At 46.9% G+C, this 15,587-nt stretch overlaps 1 protein-coding gene across 3 annotated transcripts in view; it reads left to right on the top strand.

Moving 5' to 3' along the window:
• The window catches only part of KANSL1 (KAT8 regulatory NSL complex subunit 1), a 191,976-nt gene extending 176,597 nt beyond the window's left edge, over positions 1–15,379 (top strand). For 2 of the 3 annotated variants that reach the window (XM_062215680.1, XM_062215679.1), the window contains 8 exons: positions 6,268–6,450; positions 6,898–7,086; positions 7,432–7,580; positions 10,953–11,074; positions 11,751–11,808; positions 12,028–12,140; positions 13,172–13,424; positions 13,710–15,379. In XM_062215680.1, the coding sequence (XP_062071664.1) occupies positions 6,268–6,450; positions 6,898–7,086; positions 7,432–7,580; positions 10,953–11,074; positions 11,751–11,808; positions 12,028–12,140; positions 13,172–13,424; positions 13,710–13,937 (1,295 nt within the window). In that variant the 3' untranslated portion in view covers positions 13,938–15,379. The remainder of the gene's footprint in view (positions 1–6,267; positions 6,451–6,897; positions 7,087–7,431; positions 7,581–10,952; positions 11,075–11,750; positions 11,809–12,027; positions 12,141–13,171; positions 13,425–13,709) is intronic. The other variant, XM_062215681.1, reaches the window with a different exon arrangement.
• Positions 15,380–15,587: the final 208 nt, after the last annotated feature.

Raw genomic sequence — 15,587 nt, forward strand, 5'->3', positions numbered from 1 at the left:
GTACTCTCTTCTCTGGTAATAACAGTTATATCCCAGTGAATATGTGAGTATGGAATTTAGAAATGGATCGCTGTTCTGTGTACTTCCATTTTATGTCCCTTTGTTTACTTTGAGATCCTATGTGCAATCTGTTTCAGATTTCTAATTCTCTACATATCCCAGGTGTTATTACTGTTAAGAGTGTGAATGGATGCCAGCAGTACCTGGGAGAACATTTTTGTTCACTGACTAGGGAATGTGAACGGGTTCCTGTTCATTCTTAAATGGAAGCAGTTTAAAAAAACAGACTTCTTGCAGCCTGAGTCCCTTAAACAGAGTATTGTCCCTCAATGCTTATTCAGCAAGTTTATAGGGGAAGTTACTGTCGATTCTGCTGAACTTCTCAACTGTAGGACAAAAGGTGGTATTCCTTGGGAAGTATTCTACAATTGTGCCAACTTCCATTTAAGTGGGGGGAGTTTCCACTGAGTCATTCGTCCAGCATGTCAGGATTGAAGCGGTCGTCTCTAGTCTAGCAATAAGAAGTAGATGTCCTGTTCTCCCTTGTGCCTACTCTGATCAATGGGTGGTAGCTATTTAGAGTGACTCTTTGAGAAGAATCTGTGATCTTGGGGACAAGAGGAAACACTCTGTAGCAGACAGTGCAGGGGAAGTTAAAGCATGTGTGCTAGTGTGCAACTAGCTCCCACCCTGCTGTCTCATTTTATTTATTTATTTATTGTCTTTTTTTTTTTAATCTTTTTTTTTTTTTTTTTTTTTTACAGGCAGAGTGGACAGTAGAGGGAGACAGAGAGAAAGGTCTTCCTTTTTGCCGTTGGTTCACCCTCCAATGGCCACCGTGGTAGGCATGCTGCGGCCAGCGCACCGCGCTGTTCCGATGGCAGGAGCCAGGTGCTTCTCCTGGTCTCCCATGGGGTGCAGGGCCCAAGAACTTGGGCCATCCTCCACTGCACTCCCTGGCCACAGCAGAGAGCTGGCCTGGAAGAGGGGTAACCGGGACAGGATTGGTTCCCTGACCGGGACTAGAACCCGGTATGCTGGCACCGCAAGGCTAAGGATTAGCCTACTGAGCTGCGGCGCCAGCCTTATTTATTTATTTTTGACAGGCAGAGTTAGAGAGAGACAGAGAGAAAGGTCTTCCTTTTCTGTTGGTTCACCACCCCCCCCCCCAAGTGGCCGCTGTGGCTGCCATGTGGTGCGCTGCGCCGATCTGAAGCCAGGAACCAGGTGCTTCCCCTGGTCTCCCATGCAGGCACAGGGCCCAAGCACTTGGGCTATCCTCCACTGCCTTCCCGGGCCACAGTAGAGAGCTGGACTGGAAGAAGAGCAACCGGGCAGAGGATTAGCCTAGTGAGCCGCGGTGCCGGCCCTCTCATTTTAGATAACAAAGAAACTGAAATCTCCTACATGATTTGTTCTTGTCCCCTTCTTTTCAGTGATGGGACTAGGACCTGAAGTGAGACCTGCATATTTCTCATTCATTGCTGTTTTCATCGTATCCAGATTTGTCGTGTCTCCTACCTTTTTATTTTTAAACCTAGCTTCATTTTCTGCACACCTTTTCCATCCCCTTTGAATTAGAGCAAAGAATTTTTTTTACCACCAGTACCACTAAACTGTCTTTTTGATTGTTGATTGATGAGGAATTCTGTTTTGTTCGACATACCTATTTTAGAAGTTGGAATAAGTGAATTTGCTCATCTGTTTGTTCTGTTTGAGAGGCAGAAAGAAAGAGCTCCCATCTGTGGGTTTACTCCCCAAATGCACAAAATAGCCAGGGCTGGGCCCGGGGCCAAGAACTGGGATTGCAGTCCATGTCTCCCACGTGTATAGCAGGAACCCACCATTGAAGTCTGGAACCAGAACCAAGTGTTAAACTCAGGGACTGCGATGTAGGACTGTGGGTTTCTTAACTGGCATCTTAAACATCAGGATAAATGCCTATTCCTCAGGGAATTTGCTTTTTAATGAATGGAAAAGAAAGACTGATTATAGGAATTTCAAAAGATAGTGAACACTGTCCTTGGAAACTGTGTCTCACTATCTATACATGTCACAAATGTTTGTAATTAAAACTTTAGTTTTCCTAATTTGTTTCATTGCCTTAAAGTACAATAGCCTACTCTCAGAGAGGCTTGTGCAACTGGGGTTGCTTGGGAAAAATCCCCGAGAATGTTATCTATTTTATTCACTTGGGAATATGTTCGTTTCAGTCCTGAGAAGGCCCTGGGTTTTCAACTTGTTCTTCAGAGTGTCATGAAAGCCATTGCCTGTGTTGTAGGAAAGAGTGGCTAACACTTTCTGTCAGGGGTAGGTGTCATGGTACAGCAGGTTCAGCCACGACTGCCTGGAATACCTGCATTGTATATCAGAGAGCCAGATGGGATCTCAACTACTCTGTGCTTCAGTTCCAGGTTCCTGCAGGAGATGATAACCCAATTTTTTTTTTTTAAAGATTTTATTTATTTATTTGAGAGGAAGAGGGAGAGAGAAAGGTCTTCCATCCACTGGTTCACTCTCCAGTTGGCCACAACAGCCGGAGCTGGGCCGATCTGAAGCCAGGAGCTTCTTCTGGGTCTCCTACGTGGGTGCAGGGTCCCAAGTGCTTGGGTCATCTTCTACTGCTTTCCCAGGCCACAGCAGAGAGCTGGATTAGAAGTGGAGCAGCCGGGGCTAGAACTAGCACCCATATGGGATGCCGGCACTGCAGGTGGAGGATTAACCTACTGCGCCACAGTGCTGTCCCGTTTCCTGTCTTTAAGCATTACCAATGTTTATCTCATTGAATTATTGTGAAGGTTAATTGATACAGGCATGATGAATTCATGCAGTGCCTGCCACATAATAATGAGTTTGGTGAAGTTAATTTATTTCTCTCTCCAAACCCCCTAAACATTTAGAAAATAGAATTTAGATAGAATAAGTATGCAATACTTTTGGAAAAGAATATGACATGCTGTCAATGACTAGAATTTGCAATGTTTTTTTTTTAAAGATAGATTTATTGGAAAGGCAAAGTAACAAAAGGAAAGGGGAGAAACAGATATTGAGAGAGAGACTCTTATCTGCTGGTTCACTTCCTAAATGGGCAAAAGAGGTCAAAGCCAGGAGCCAGGAACTCCATCTGGGTCTCCCACATGAGGAGTAGGGGCCCAACTTCTTGGGCCATCATCTGCTGCCTCCCCAGACACATCAGAAGGAAGCTGGATCAGAAGCAAAGCTGGCAGGACTCCAGCCAACACGTCTACGGGATGCTAGCATCAAGTGGCAGCTTAACCCACTGAGCTACAATACTGGCCCCTGCAATGAATTTTGAAAGATGGAAAACTGATAGGATAACTGGAAAAAAGAGCAGTACAAAGTGCATGTAAAGTGAATTGCTGTGACATAGAAGCTGTTTAAAGGAAGTTCTTTGCCCAGAATAAAAAGTACACACAGAGTAGGAATAGGACCCTGAGCATTTGTCTTTAAAAAAAAAAAAAGAAAGAAAGAAAGAAAGAAAATGCATTTGTTTGTTTATTTGTTTGTTTGAAGGGCAGAGTTAGAGATCCTCCACCCTCTCATTCATTCCCCAAATGGCTACAATGGCCAGAGCTGGGCCCGTCCGAAGCCAGGAGCTTCTTCCAGGTCCCCAAGTGCAGAGGCCCAAGCACTTGGGTGGGCCATTTTCTGCTGCTCTCCCAGGCCATTAGCAAGGAGCTGGATTGAAAGTGGAGCATCTGGGATTTGAACTGGCGCCTGTATGGGATGTTGTTGCCACAGGTGCTAGCCCCAAGCATTTGTCTTGATAAATTTGGATGCATGCTGAAATTGCTAGGTTGAATTTTCTTTCCCTTGCTGTTGCTTCCCCCACCCCAACCAGTGCCTTCTTGCATCAGGTGGTAATGTTTGGAGTTTCACTCCATGCTGAAGCAGTGATGTACACTCAGGGTAGGACTTGGGAGGGGGCCCCAGGTGCTTTACTGACTCCTAAGAGAACTGGGAGCTGAAGTGAATGTGCTGGCCTTTACTCTAAAATGAGCTGGAAAGCTTTGTAGAACCCTAAAAACAATTCACACATATATCTATGGTAGCAAAATATCAGAATATTGAAAATACAGAAAAATCTTAAAAGTCAGACATCATTGCTAGAGTTCCTAGCCAGCCTGATAGTCAAGGAATAAAAATAAAAGTCATCCAGATTAGAAAGATGTAACACAATCTCTTGTGCAGATGACATGTATATAGGCACAAAATATTCTGTGGAAATCAACCAACATAAAAGCTATAAAAAGTTTTAAGATAACAGGATACACGATTTTTGTATTAAAATTCATTTTAATATTTTTAAAACTCATTTTAATATTTCTATTAGTAAATTTTTTTAAATATTACTTTTTATAATAGCATCAAAAAAAATCTTGAAAACTACCACACACAGTGGAGTAAATGGAAAGAGCACATTCATTAATTGAAGGAGTATTGACGTCAGGTCTTCCTGCATTAATCTGCAGAGTCCATGCAACACCTCAAGTGTTTTTGGTTTTGTGGTGGTGGTGATGGTGGGTTTTTTGTTTTGGTTTAGTTTTTCTGTTTTGTTTTGTTTTTGTTTGTTTGTTTGTTTGTTTGTTTCTGTTTTTGGCAAAAGTTTAAAAGGCAAAAATCAGACCAGCTAGAATTAGATTCCCTTTTTTAAACAGTGCTGGATATTAGAAGACAATGAAAATAAAAGTTTGTGAGGAAAACAGTTTTAAATCGAGAAGTTCCTTTTCTGAAAAAATTATTCAAGTTCATAGTCTTGGAAAAATAATATAAGAAATGGTGTGCAAGGCCTGGCATTGTGGCAGGGCTGTTCAAGCTGCTGCCTGTGACATCAGCATACCATATGGGTGCCAGTTTGTGTCCCGACTGCTCTACTTCCAGTCCCACTGTCTGCTTATGGAGATGGTTCATGTGCTTGGGCCCCTGCACCCATGTGGGAAACTTGAAGAAACCCTTAGCTCCTGGCTTTGATCTGGTCCAGCCCTAGCCATTTGTGGCCGTTTTTGGGAGTGGACCCTCACCAAAGCCGGCCTGATAGGACCCACAGGCAGCACTTAGACGATATGGGGGCCGTGCCCGTGGTGGAGCGAGTGACTGCACCAAAAGCAGAACGCTTGCTCAACGCACCGCCACCCGTGCATGACCCAAACCACAGCAAAATGAGATTGTGAGACCATTCATCTGAGAGAAGTGAAGGTAGGGCCAGGCCCGGCACCGCTACCTACCTGCATTTGCACCTGCTCAGGGCTTTTTGGGGCAAAAGACAGATCTCTTTCTCTGTCTCTGTAACTGCCTTTCAAATAAATCTTTAAGGAAAAAAAAAAGTGCAAAAAGTAATTAAGTCTAAAAGATTTTTTAACTGATCTGGTCAACTAAAAAACCTACATAATCTCCAAGTGGAAGATGGTGGGGCTGGGAAAGCAAGGAGAATAGCCTGTGATGGGGTGGGTAGGGAATGGAGGAAGAACTTAGTGTTCAGTACAGTGCCTGGTAATGTTCTAGACACTCAATAAATCTTTGTTAAATGAAGAGATCCAGATTAACTTTATATTGTTAGAAAGTAGGTTTAGGCCGGCGCCGCGGCTCTTTAGGCTAATCCTCCGCCTGCGGTGCCAGCACCCCGGGTTCTAGTCCCAGTCGGGGCGCCGGATTCTGTCCCGGTTGCTCCTCTTCCAGGCCAGCTCTCTGCTGTGGTCCGGGAGTGCAGTGGAGGATGGCCCAAGTGCTTGGGCCCTGTGCCTGCATGGGAGACCAGGGGAAGCACCTGGTTCCTGCCTTCAGATTAGCGCAGTGTGCCGGCCGCAGCGGCCATTGGAGGGTGGACCAACGGAAAAGGAAGACCTTTCTCTCTGTCTCTCTCTCACTATCCACTCTGCCTGTTTAAAAAAAAAAAAAAAAAGAAGTAGGTTTAAAATGTTCCAAGGTCTATAGAAGAATAGAAAAGGATATTTTCAATCTTTCAAACCAGTGAAGTCAACAAACTTAGAAGAATACATGAAATAAAAAACTCCGTTTAACAAAAGATGTTTTGGGTCCCCCCTACCCCCTTGGAACTAAGAAAAGAAAAATGACCTTCCTTAGAGTTCACAAAGTCATCTTCCATGTGACATCACTGGGCAAATGAAAGCGGGGAGAGGATGTCAGCCCTGACCACTAGCGAGCTGGAGCGGCGGTGAATACAGCTGTGGGAGCAGAGGAGCCTGAGGCCATGCTGGGACTAACACTCATGCTTTGTGTTTCTTGCAGATGTTCCCACGAGCCTGCACTTCCAGAGCATGCTGAAATCTCAGTGGCAGAACAAGCCTTTTGACAAAATCAAACCTCCCAAAAAGTTTTCACTTAAGCACAGGGCACCCGTGCCAGGCAGTCTGCCAGATCCAACTCGCAAAGACAGGCACAAGTTGGTCAACTCCTTCCTGACAACTGCCAGTAAGTTTTAGGGAACCAGGAAGTCCTCTGGAGTCCCAGGAATTTTTCATTCTTTTTATATTCCCATACTACTGATTTGCTGTACTGGTGCATTGGGGTTGAACAAGCCAGTTGACTAATGTAAATTCAGCTCACAGTCTACTACTTTTGCTGGCTGTGGTTGCTCTCAGGTGGACTTTGGAAACTGTTCCAGACACCATGATTCTTGGAGCAAGACCAAAGTGTTCAGTGAACAACCAGCAGTGGCATGGCATTCCTCCACCTAATGGCAGGCTGTCTTCTATGGGCTGCTGTCATGTCTCTCGGCTTGTGGGCTTCTTGTGTCTGTCCTAGCCATTGTGTAATTTAGTAGAAGCTTTGGTCCCAAAGGACTATCCTGCTGCCATGGGTGTAAGAAAATATTTGAGAGGAGGTATTTCACAGCTCTTTTTCTGTTCCCCTCTTCAGAGCTGTCCCATCACCAAAGCCGGCCTGACAGGACCCACAGGCAGCACTTAGACGATATGGGGGCCGTGCCCGTGGTGGAGCGAGTGACTGCACCAAAAGCAGAACGCTTGCTCAACGCACCGCCACCCGTGCATGACCCAAACCACAGCAAAATGAGATTGCGAGACCATTCATCTGAGAGAAGTGAAGGTAGGGCCAGGCCCGGCACCGCTACCTACCTGCATTTGCACCTGCTCAGGGCTTTTTTGGGCAAGCCCAAGCTTCTCTGTATTGTTCCCAGCTTTGTCCTTCACCTTCTGGGAAGGCAGAGTAGTGGGACACTACTGCTCCTAAATGCAGGTCACTTCTTACAGCTTTAGCAACACCTGCCCGGCCCTTACCTCCCATCAATGATTTTGCTTCACCTTTTTATTCTCTAGGCCAAATGCTATGATTTTTGCCTTTAATGTATATTGCTGGCATTCCTAGCTTTTACTAGCAGTAGAGCTGGTTAAGATAGCCATGTATTCGTCCCTTTTCTGTTGACTTCTGCAGTGCTGAAGCATCACACAGACATGAGCAGTTCCAGCTACCTGGCCGCTGCCCACCATCAACCACACAGTCCCTTGGTGCGCCAGCTCTCCACCTCGTCAGACTCCTCTGCACCCACCAGCTCCAGTGCACAGGTTACAGCCAGCACATCTGTAAGTACCTCTGTGTCGTGGGTCACATGTCCCCTCGCAAGGTTACAGCTCACTCAGTGCACTGGAGGACAGTGTCAGGAGGTAGAATGTGTGTGGGAACTAGGCAGCATTTTTTCATCAAGAGTGGTATGGTACCTGACATTCTGTGAAGTTGTTTTTCATTGTAGCGATGGCTGTGTGGAATCATCCATGGAAGGTTTGACATAGCTAGGCATACTTTCAATGTGATGGTGGTCTGTGGCTATTCCAAGAAGACTTAAGTTTCACACAGAACTCAATACCATAGCCCTAACCCTGTTGGCCTAAGAAGTGACCAAAGAGGAAGGAATAGAGGAGAGATAGATACTTAACAGGCATTGGAGACATTTGATTTCCTTGTTCGTACTCTACTGGTGAGTCTTAGTGTAATACTGAGAATAAGCACAGGGTGTTAGGGTGCTAGAAGGGAAAGGGGAATGCAGAGTCCATGTGTTTTTATCTGTGCAGAGAATTCCAGTCCAGCAGATTCACCGTGGCAGTGCCTACCTGCAGTGACTCAGAGTGGCAGGCCATTTGGGGAACACTTCCCACTCCATCCGCAGGGGCATTCGTTCAGCCATTCTGGGCACAACCCCATTGATGTTACTCTGGTGTTATGATCCCTCCAGGTGTGCCCTCTTGAGCACTTATACCCGTAGGTGCTTTGTACCCACTGAGGATCCTTTGCTATAATAATTAGACTAGAACTGACAGTATTGGTTGGACTTACTGTGTGCCCTTGATAGGTGCTGTATGTGTATTACCCCATCTCGTCTTGTAGTGTCCTTTGAGATATAGGTAACATTAGAAATTCCCATTTGTGGGCATAAAAACTAAGGCTTTCTAAGGGTAAGTAAATGGCATAGGATGAGGCAGTTTGTGAGGGTTTTAATTGTGATTCAAACCAGGCAGTCTGATTTGCAGAGCCAACTCCCTTACCACTGTACCCCACTCTCTGAGGCTGGTTTGGGGCATTGCACAGGCACTTTATGAGGCTGTTCAGAGTATAGATGAAACTTCTGAGCTCACAAAATGTACTCACCAGGCTCCAGCAAGCAGGTAGGAATGGACATGGTTCTCTTTTTTTGTTCTTACAAATGAGACCTGAACTCCTTCCCCTTCTGCACTTCTCTACACACCAAGGTCAGCTGCACAGGTGTGCGGTGTCCCTCCAACTCCCAGTTACCTACCAGCGAGGAGCTTCACAATAGGTGGAGGATATAAATGATGGTCTGATTCTGATTTTAAAAATCTGAATTCTGAGATCCAGGACTTAGTATTTGTCTCACCTGCAAGTCCTTCTGGGTCTGGAGAAGGTCAGCTCAGGCCTGGATCATTTTAAATTTGTATTTGCTTATTATTTCTTGAGTATAAATTCTGTGTACAGCATTGTGCTTACCCTTAAGGTTTGTACTGCCAGAGTTTTTCAAGGAATTTAGATTTATTTACCCAAAAAAAGAATTTGGATTTATTTAATAATATAAGTGTGAGAGGCCACGTAATTGGAATGGAGTAGAGAAGCTAGAGCACACTGAAGACGCAATGGGTTGGGGGTCATGGGATACTTCACAGAAGTGGACCGCTGCATCAGAGTTGCCTTAGTGACATGGGGAAAATACCACAGAAGTCAGAGAGAAGAGGAAGTTCCACGGCTGTTCTTTGTTTCCTTTCTTTAAGTGCTTATTTTCTTCTGATGTACAGCCAGGTTTGGGAAGCACTTTCCATTCTCATGACCTGCCCTTTACCTCTTGCTGTAAACAGAAGAGAGTAATTTAACCAAATGAGGAGCTACAGAATTTCAGGGGTCTGGGTGTCGGGTGAGAGACAGCGCCTATCAGACAGTCTTCACGGCCGGCTCCTCGCAGTCTTTTACTTGGAGGCACTAAGAGCAGGCCTAGAAAATTTATGGAAAACACATACCTGTTTCTGCCAGAAGCTTTACATTCTTTGTTGACTAGGATACAGGGAAGAATCTCTCTTGAGGTGTCCTTTAGCGGGACGTAAAGTTTCAGCAGAGATGTGCCAGTGGCAGAGCCTCTGGGCTGGAACTCAGGCAAGGTTGGTATGAGTCCTTTCAACCATTTTGGCTTCTGTGAGATCAGTGGCCGTCTGATTTCATTGGATAAAGAAGGAAATTGAAGTGAAAAAGGCAGTGTGATCACTTGTAATAAAAAATGCCAGTAGCGGAAATCCTGGCCCAGGAATTGCTGGTTTTTAGTATTCTCTGAGAGTGCTGGGATGATGAGTAAATTGTCTGTCACCTCCAGGAACAGAGGATAGATGAGTTGTAGGGCACAGGCTCTTCCTTCACTAACCCCTTCCCTGTGAGCCAGCCATACTTAGTGGTATGGGTGTGAGTGTAGCCTCCTAGGGGTTTTCAGCTGTATCGTTGCCATGGCAGCATGTTTGTCATCCCACTGTTTGCCTCTGGCCTCTCATAGCTCACTTAATAGTCTGTTTCAGGGTAGGCTATTTGCTGTCTGGGAAGGAAACAGCTTGTAGACTTTATTCTTCCATCTGAGAGACCACAACATTTGGTCCCTGCTTTATTCCTTTCTTGATCTACCAGTTGTAGATGCCCACCTCCACCTCTGATATTAGGTCAGTTGGAAATCTTATCTCTCCAAGGGTTTGATCTTCTTCACTTCCTATAGAAGCAAATTTTTTTTCTCCAGGAGCATGAAGTATAGTCAGCTTCCCTCCATCCATCTCCATTTGTAGAGCCAGAAGGCTCTTAGCTCTTTCCCCAAGGTTAAGACGAGGGGAATCCCATAAGGGCTGATCAGATGGGGGTGCAGGTTAGCTAAGGAGTTCAGGTCGGAGACGCTTTCACAGCAGCCAGGGTTAGGTCATCTGTTGACATGGGCTCATCCTTTGGGCATCTTTCAGAAGGAAATTTAACTTTTAACTTGAAGAGTTGCCTCAAGGCGTAATTAGAGCATTGGTCTTCAGGACCATTGTGAGTCTTAAGAGTCATAGAGATAAAAGAAGAGGATTTAAAAGGAGGGCTGTTAATAGAGGTATTTATAGAGGAATAGAAACCCCAGTCATTGGCTTAAGTCCTGAAGCTACTCATCACCTCTATAAAATCGAACAAAAGTTTTTCACGTGAACCCATGAAGAGAGTGCCTGTGGAATTTGTGAATGGGGAGTTACTCCTCAGGGCTACCTACTGTTTTTCTAAAGGATTTGCTATCGAAGATCATCTTCTAGGTGTGAGCAGCTGCCACATTCACTGCTGGGCTGACACCAAGACCAGGGGCCTGGTTATCAGTGATCTTGCTTAAGATGTGGATGAATGATGCAAGGCTTGTGGAGTTGTGCCTTCCTTTTAAACTTAGCTTTGTCTTACAGCAGCCGGTAAGGAGAAGAAGGGGAGAGAGCTCATTTGATATTAACAACATTGTCATCCCAATGTCTGTTGCTGCAACAACCCGTGTAGAGAAACTGCAATACAAGGAGATCCTTACTCCCAGGTAGAAGCCCTAAAACAGTCTCCCCTCTCCCCGTTCTTCTGTTATTGCCCCCTTTCCCTCTTCTCTCCTGACCAAGCTTTGGGCCCTGGCTTCCTTTGGGTGTTCTGTCTCCTTTTTGGAGAAGGATTTACCTGATAGGAGTGAAATTATCTTGAATGTAGCTCTCTTTGATCCTTTATGTGACTGCACCAACCAGAGATCACAACTTGACAGTCCAGTGACTATTATTGGTCTAAAACATATGTGCTAATGCATCCATTATATTTTAAAATACTGAATTTGTTGTCAGCATCAAAGTAGGATTTCACATGCATCTTTATCTACAAATTTATTATTTGTTGACAATATCAGAGGATTGGGTAAACCTGTGTCTGCATTCCTGTGTGGTCGCAGTCAACTGGCACTAAATTGTCCCCTTTAAACCTTTCCTTTGCCTGAGTTTCTCATAGCATCCCAGCTGCACTCCCACACAGCTTTCCCCATTTTGGACCCTTGTGGGCATTTGTGTATGGGACCTCTCTTAGAGGTAAGGGTAAGGGGACAGAGCCTGCCCAGCAGAGAGCAGTATCCCCCGAAGACTCAGGGCCTACACACTTGACACCTGCATGGGCTCAATGGGTCCTGCCCCAGGCTGCAGCCGCGTGTGTCTCATGATCGCCCCTTCTTCATTTTGCAGCTGGCGGGAGGTTGATCTTCAGTCTCTGAAGGGGAGTCCTGATGAAGAGAACGAGGAGGTAATGGCATGATCATTTCTCTTTTAGAAGAGAGCGCACACGCATGTGCACGTATTCCGTCTGGGTGCCTCCAGACCTATGGGCTTCAATTGCAAGCTCCTGTAGTGCTCTCCTGCTGAGACGAGCCTGCAGTGGTGGGGGTAATTTTATAGTCAGTCTACACATGCTTAGCTCAGCTTCCTGGAGGAACAGGGCATCAGCGAAGCTGCTCTGTTGCAGATTGAGGACCTATCCGATGCAGCCTTTGCCGCCCTGCATGCCAAATGCGAGGAGATGGAGAGGGCACGGTGGCTGTGGACTACAAGCGTACCGCCCCAGCGGCGCGGCAGCAGGTGATGGGCCAGGAACAGGCACCCGGAGCCTGTGGAGAGGGAGGGTGGACAGGGAGTTTGGGGTCTCTCTGTGCTCTTCTATGGGTAGTGGCTGAGATAGAAGTTCCTTGTTTGTTGTAGTGGGGTATAAAAAGTCAAATGCTAGCTCCTTGCTGATTCTGACAAAGTGTAGTGGTCAGCTGTGGTATTTGGAAGTTGGTTAGGGGTGATGGTGGTGGTGGTCTAGTCAGAGGACTTGAGGAAGCCTTATCAAAGGTTAACCCTCCTCTGACAGTATACTGTGACTATGTAACTACTTGTCTCCGTTTATTGCCAGTAATGGCAGAAGCCCTGAGGTGCTCAAGTAGAAAGTTTTGGAACTCTGTTTTTGCCTTCTGCGACAACTACTACTACTAGTTTCCAAGGTCTGGACCAGTTTCTCTTCTCCCACGGAATCACTGGACGCCGTGGCAGGGCTCCTCCCCAGCATTGTTTGGCCATGCTTTCTCTTGGGATTAAGACATACACAGTTTGTTTGTTTTTTGTTTTTGTTTTTGACAGATAGAGTTAGACAGTGAGAGAGAGACAGAGAGAAAGGTCTTCTTTCCATTGGTTTACCCCCACAACTGGCCGCTGTGGCTGGAGCTACGCCAATCTGAAGCCAAGAGCCAGGTGCTTTCTCCCGGTCTCCCATGTGGGTGCAGGGCCCAAGCACTTGGGCCATCCTCCACTGCCTTCCCTGGCCACAGCAGAGAGCTGGACTGGAAGAGGAGCAACCAAGACTAGAACCAGTGTCCATATGGGATGCCGGCGCCGCAGGCGGAGGATTAGCCCAGTGGGCCGCGGTGCCGGCCCCAGACATGCACAGTTCTTTGACGTCGTGCTGTGTGCCTGTCCCTTTATGCAGCAGTGGAATAGGCGGTTGGCTGCTAGAAAAAAATACTACGGTGTCTTCTTCAGCTGTTCTCATGCCGTCTCCCCACTCCCCAGAAATAAACAGACAAGAAGTCCCCGTCACCCAGGTACTCAGATCTGCATTCCTTGGTATACAGGTCTTACAGGTCATCAGACGGCCGGACCACCCCTCAGTTGGGCAGTGCCAACCCCTCTACCCCTCAGCCCGCCTCCCCCGACGTCAGCAGTAGCCACTCTTTGTCGGAGTTTTCCCACGGCCAGTCCCCTAGGAGCCCCATTAGTCCAGAACTGCACTCAGCACCTCTCACCCCTGTGGCTCGGGACACACTGCGACACTTAACCAGCGAAGACACCCGATGTTCCACGCCGGAGCTGGGACTGGACGAACAGGTGAGGGACACTGCGTCCGCATGGGGTTGGTGAGGTGGGAGTGGAATGGAGGAGGCTCAGCACCTGCTGAAGATGGACCCCTCTCATGACTCTCCCCATTTTGAGGGGACCCTCTGAAGAGAGGGTGGGGCTATACCCACCATCATTAAAAGGGTGCTGCTCACTGTGGGAGGGGTCTTCCTGGACTACTAAAGCAGCTAGATGGGACTGGGTGTGGGTTCCAGTGCACACATTTAGGGGCAGGCTTGGACTGGGTGCTCACCAAGGCAATTTGTCTGCCCACAGTCTGTGCAGCCATGGGAGCGGCGCACCTTCCCCCTGGCCTACAGTCCCCAGGCCGAGTGTGAGGACCAGCTGGACGCGCAGGAACGGGCAGCCCGCTGCACTCGGCGCACCTCAGGCAGCAAGACTGGCAGGGAGGCAGAGGTGGCGCCCACCTCGCCTCCCGTGGTTCCTCTCAAGAGTCGGCATCTGGCGGCAACAGTCACAGCTCAGCGCCCGACTCACAGATGAGTGGGAAATGCGAATCTAAACAGACTCACTAACTATTGGCATTAAAGCTTCAGAAATCTCTGCGTTTGATATTCAAACATCATATGCCGGAAATTTTCACAGTTTTTAGTGAATTTAAGGAATTTAGATCCTACTTTGGTATTTTTTTCTTGTTTTGATTTTTGTTTTGTTTTTGTTTCCATGTTTTCTTGTCACACACCTGAGCACTTCTCCAGTTGGCAAACAGAAGTTCAGGATAAGACCCTGTTGGCCTGGTCCTGGTGTAGCCTCTGCACTGTTGAATCACTGGACTTACGAAGTTAGATGATCACCCTTCTCCTTCACCCCTGTGGGCAGGGTGGAATGCCAAAAGCGCAGAGGGAATGGAAAGCTCCAGTTCAGCTTTGCCTTCTTAGGTTAGGGTGGGACAGAGCTAGGCACTCTGGGCTCTTACCCCTTCCCCTCTCATCAGTGACTTGGTTCAGCTCTGGCCAGGTCCCCATCTCCCACACCATGATCTCCCTCCACCTGCCCGCTGTACTCCCTGAGCCCTCAGCTGGCAGAAAGCTGCTCCCTGTCACCCATTTTCAGTTTCACTGCATTCAGCCATGTGTCGTGACTCCCTCACTGTGACCTGGCTGCAGCTGCTCAGGTTGCCCCAGCCTGTCGCTCTGTACCCTTCCCTCGTGGCTCCCCCAAACGCCATGCACAACCGGTCCTTCCACTCAGAACGCACTTGCCTCCGGTGCTGGTCTGTGAGGGTGCAGTTAGGACTGCTGCGCCTCTGTTCCCACTCCCCTGCAGGGGCAGCCATCTCTCCTGTGTGCTGTTGCTTTCACCAGCTGATCCACTTCCGTGTCAATTGGACTTTCCTCTTTCACACACCCCTTGCCTGTGGAACATCGTCTGGTCCTGGCTGTGGTTCCCATCCCTCCCCCGTTCCCTCCTTTGTTAACCTTGTGCCTGTCTCATGTATAATCACATCACCAAAGGGGGAGGGGGGAAGGACTTTTTTTTTCCTGCCATTTTGTAATCGTATAAAAATAGTAGACAAACTGCTTAATGGTTGGGGTTTTTTCACAATTTTCAACATTAGTGAATTTTTTTTTTTTTTTGGTTCTGTTTGCAAGTTAAAGGGTTTGTCATTGTTTCTTTCAAAAACAATAATGCACCATATCCCTATGCATAAAGTGCTTCTTCTATTTATAAGGTTGAAAATTCTGAATAACCCTTTTAGCATTGTAAAAAAAAATTGAAAAAAACTGTATTTTGTAAATATTTTCTTTTCCTGCTTTGAGCTGTGTAATGGCAGCGAAACATGTAGCTGTCTTTGTTCTATAGAAATGCTTTTCTTCAGAGAAGCTGATCTTTGTTAATGTCTTGATTCTGTTCGCAAAGCACAGACTCGTGCTTAAAAAAAAGGAAGGAAAAATGAAAAAAATAATAAAAAAAGAGTTACAGAATGTTATGTATGTGCCGGGTGTTTCTTGGCATGTTGGGCTGTGTGTGATAGCTGTGGCTCTGAGTCGGGAGGTCTCCGTTCCACTGTCACCTGGCACTCGCCAGAGAAAGCACTGTGTAGTTCCCGCTGCGGGCAGTGCAGGGAGGACAGGGCATCCCGTGGATCCTCTGCCTTTTCTTTTGATTGGGCTGAAGTAAGTGGCCATAGCC

Source organism: Lepus europaeus, chromosome 18, assembly GCF_033115175.1.
Source record: "Lepus europaeus isolate LE1 chromosome 18, mLepTim1.pri, whole genome shotgun sequence".
NCBI classification, from domain to species: domain Eukaryota; kingdom Metazoa; phylum Chordata; class Mammalia; order Lagomorpha; family Leporidae; genus Lepus; species Lepus europaeus.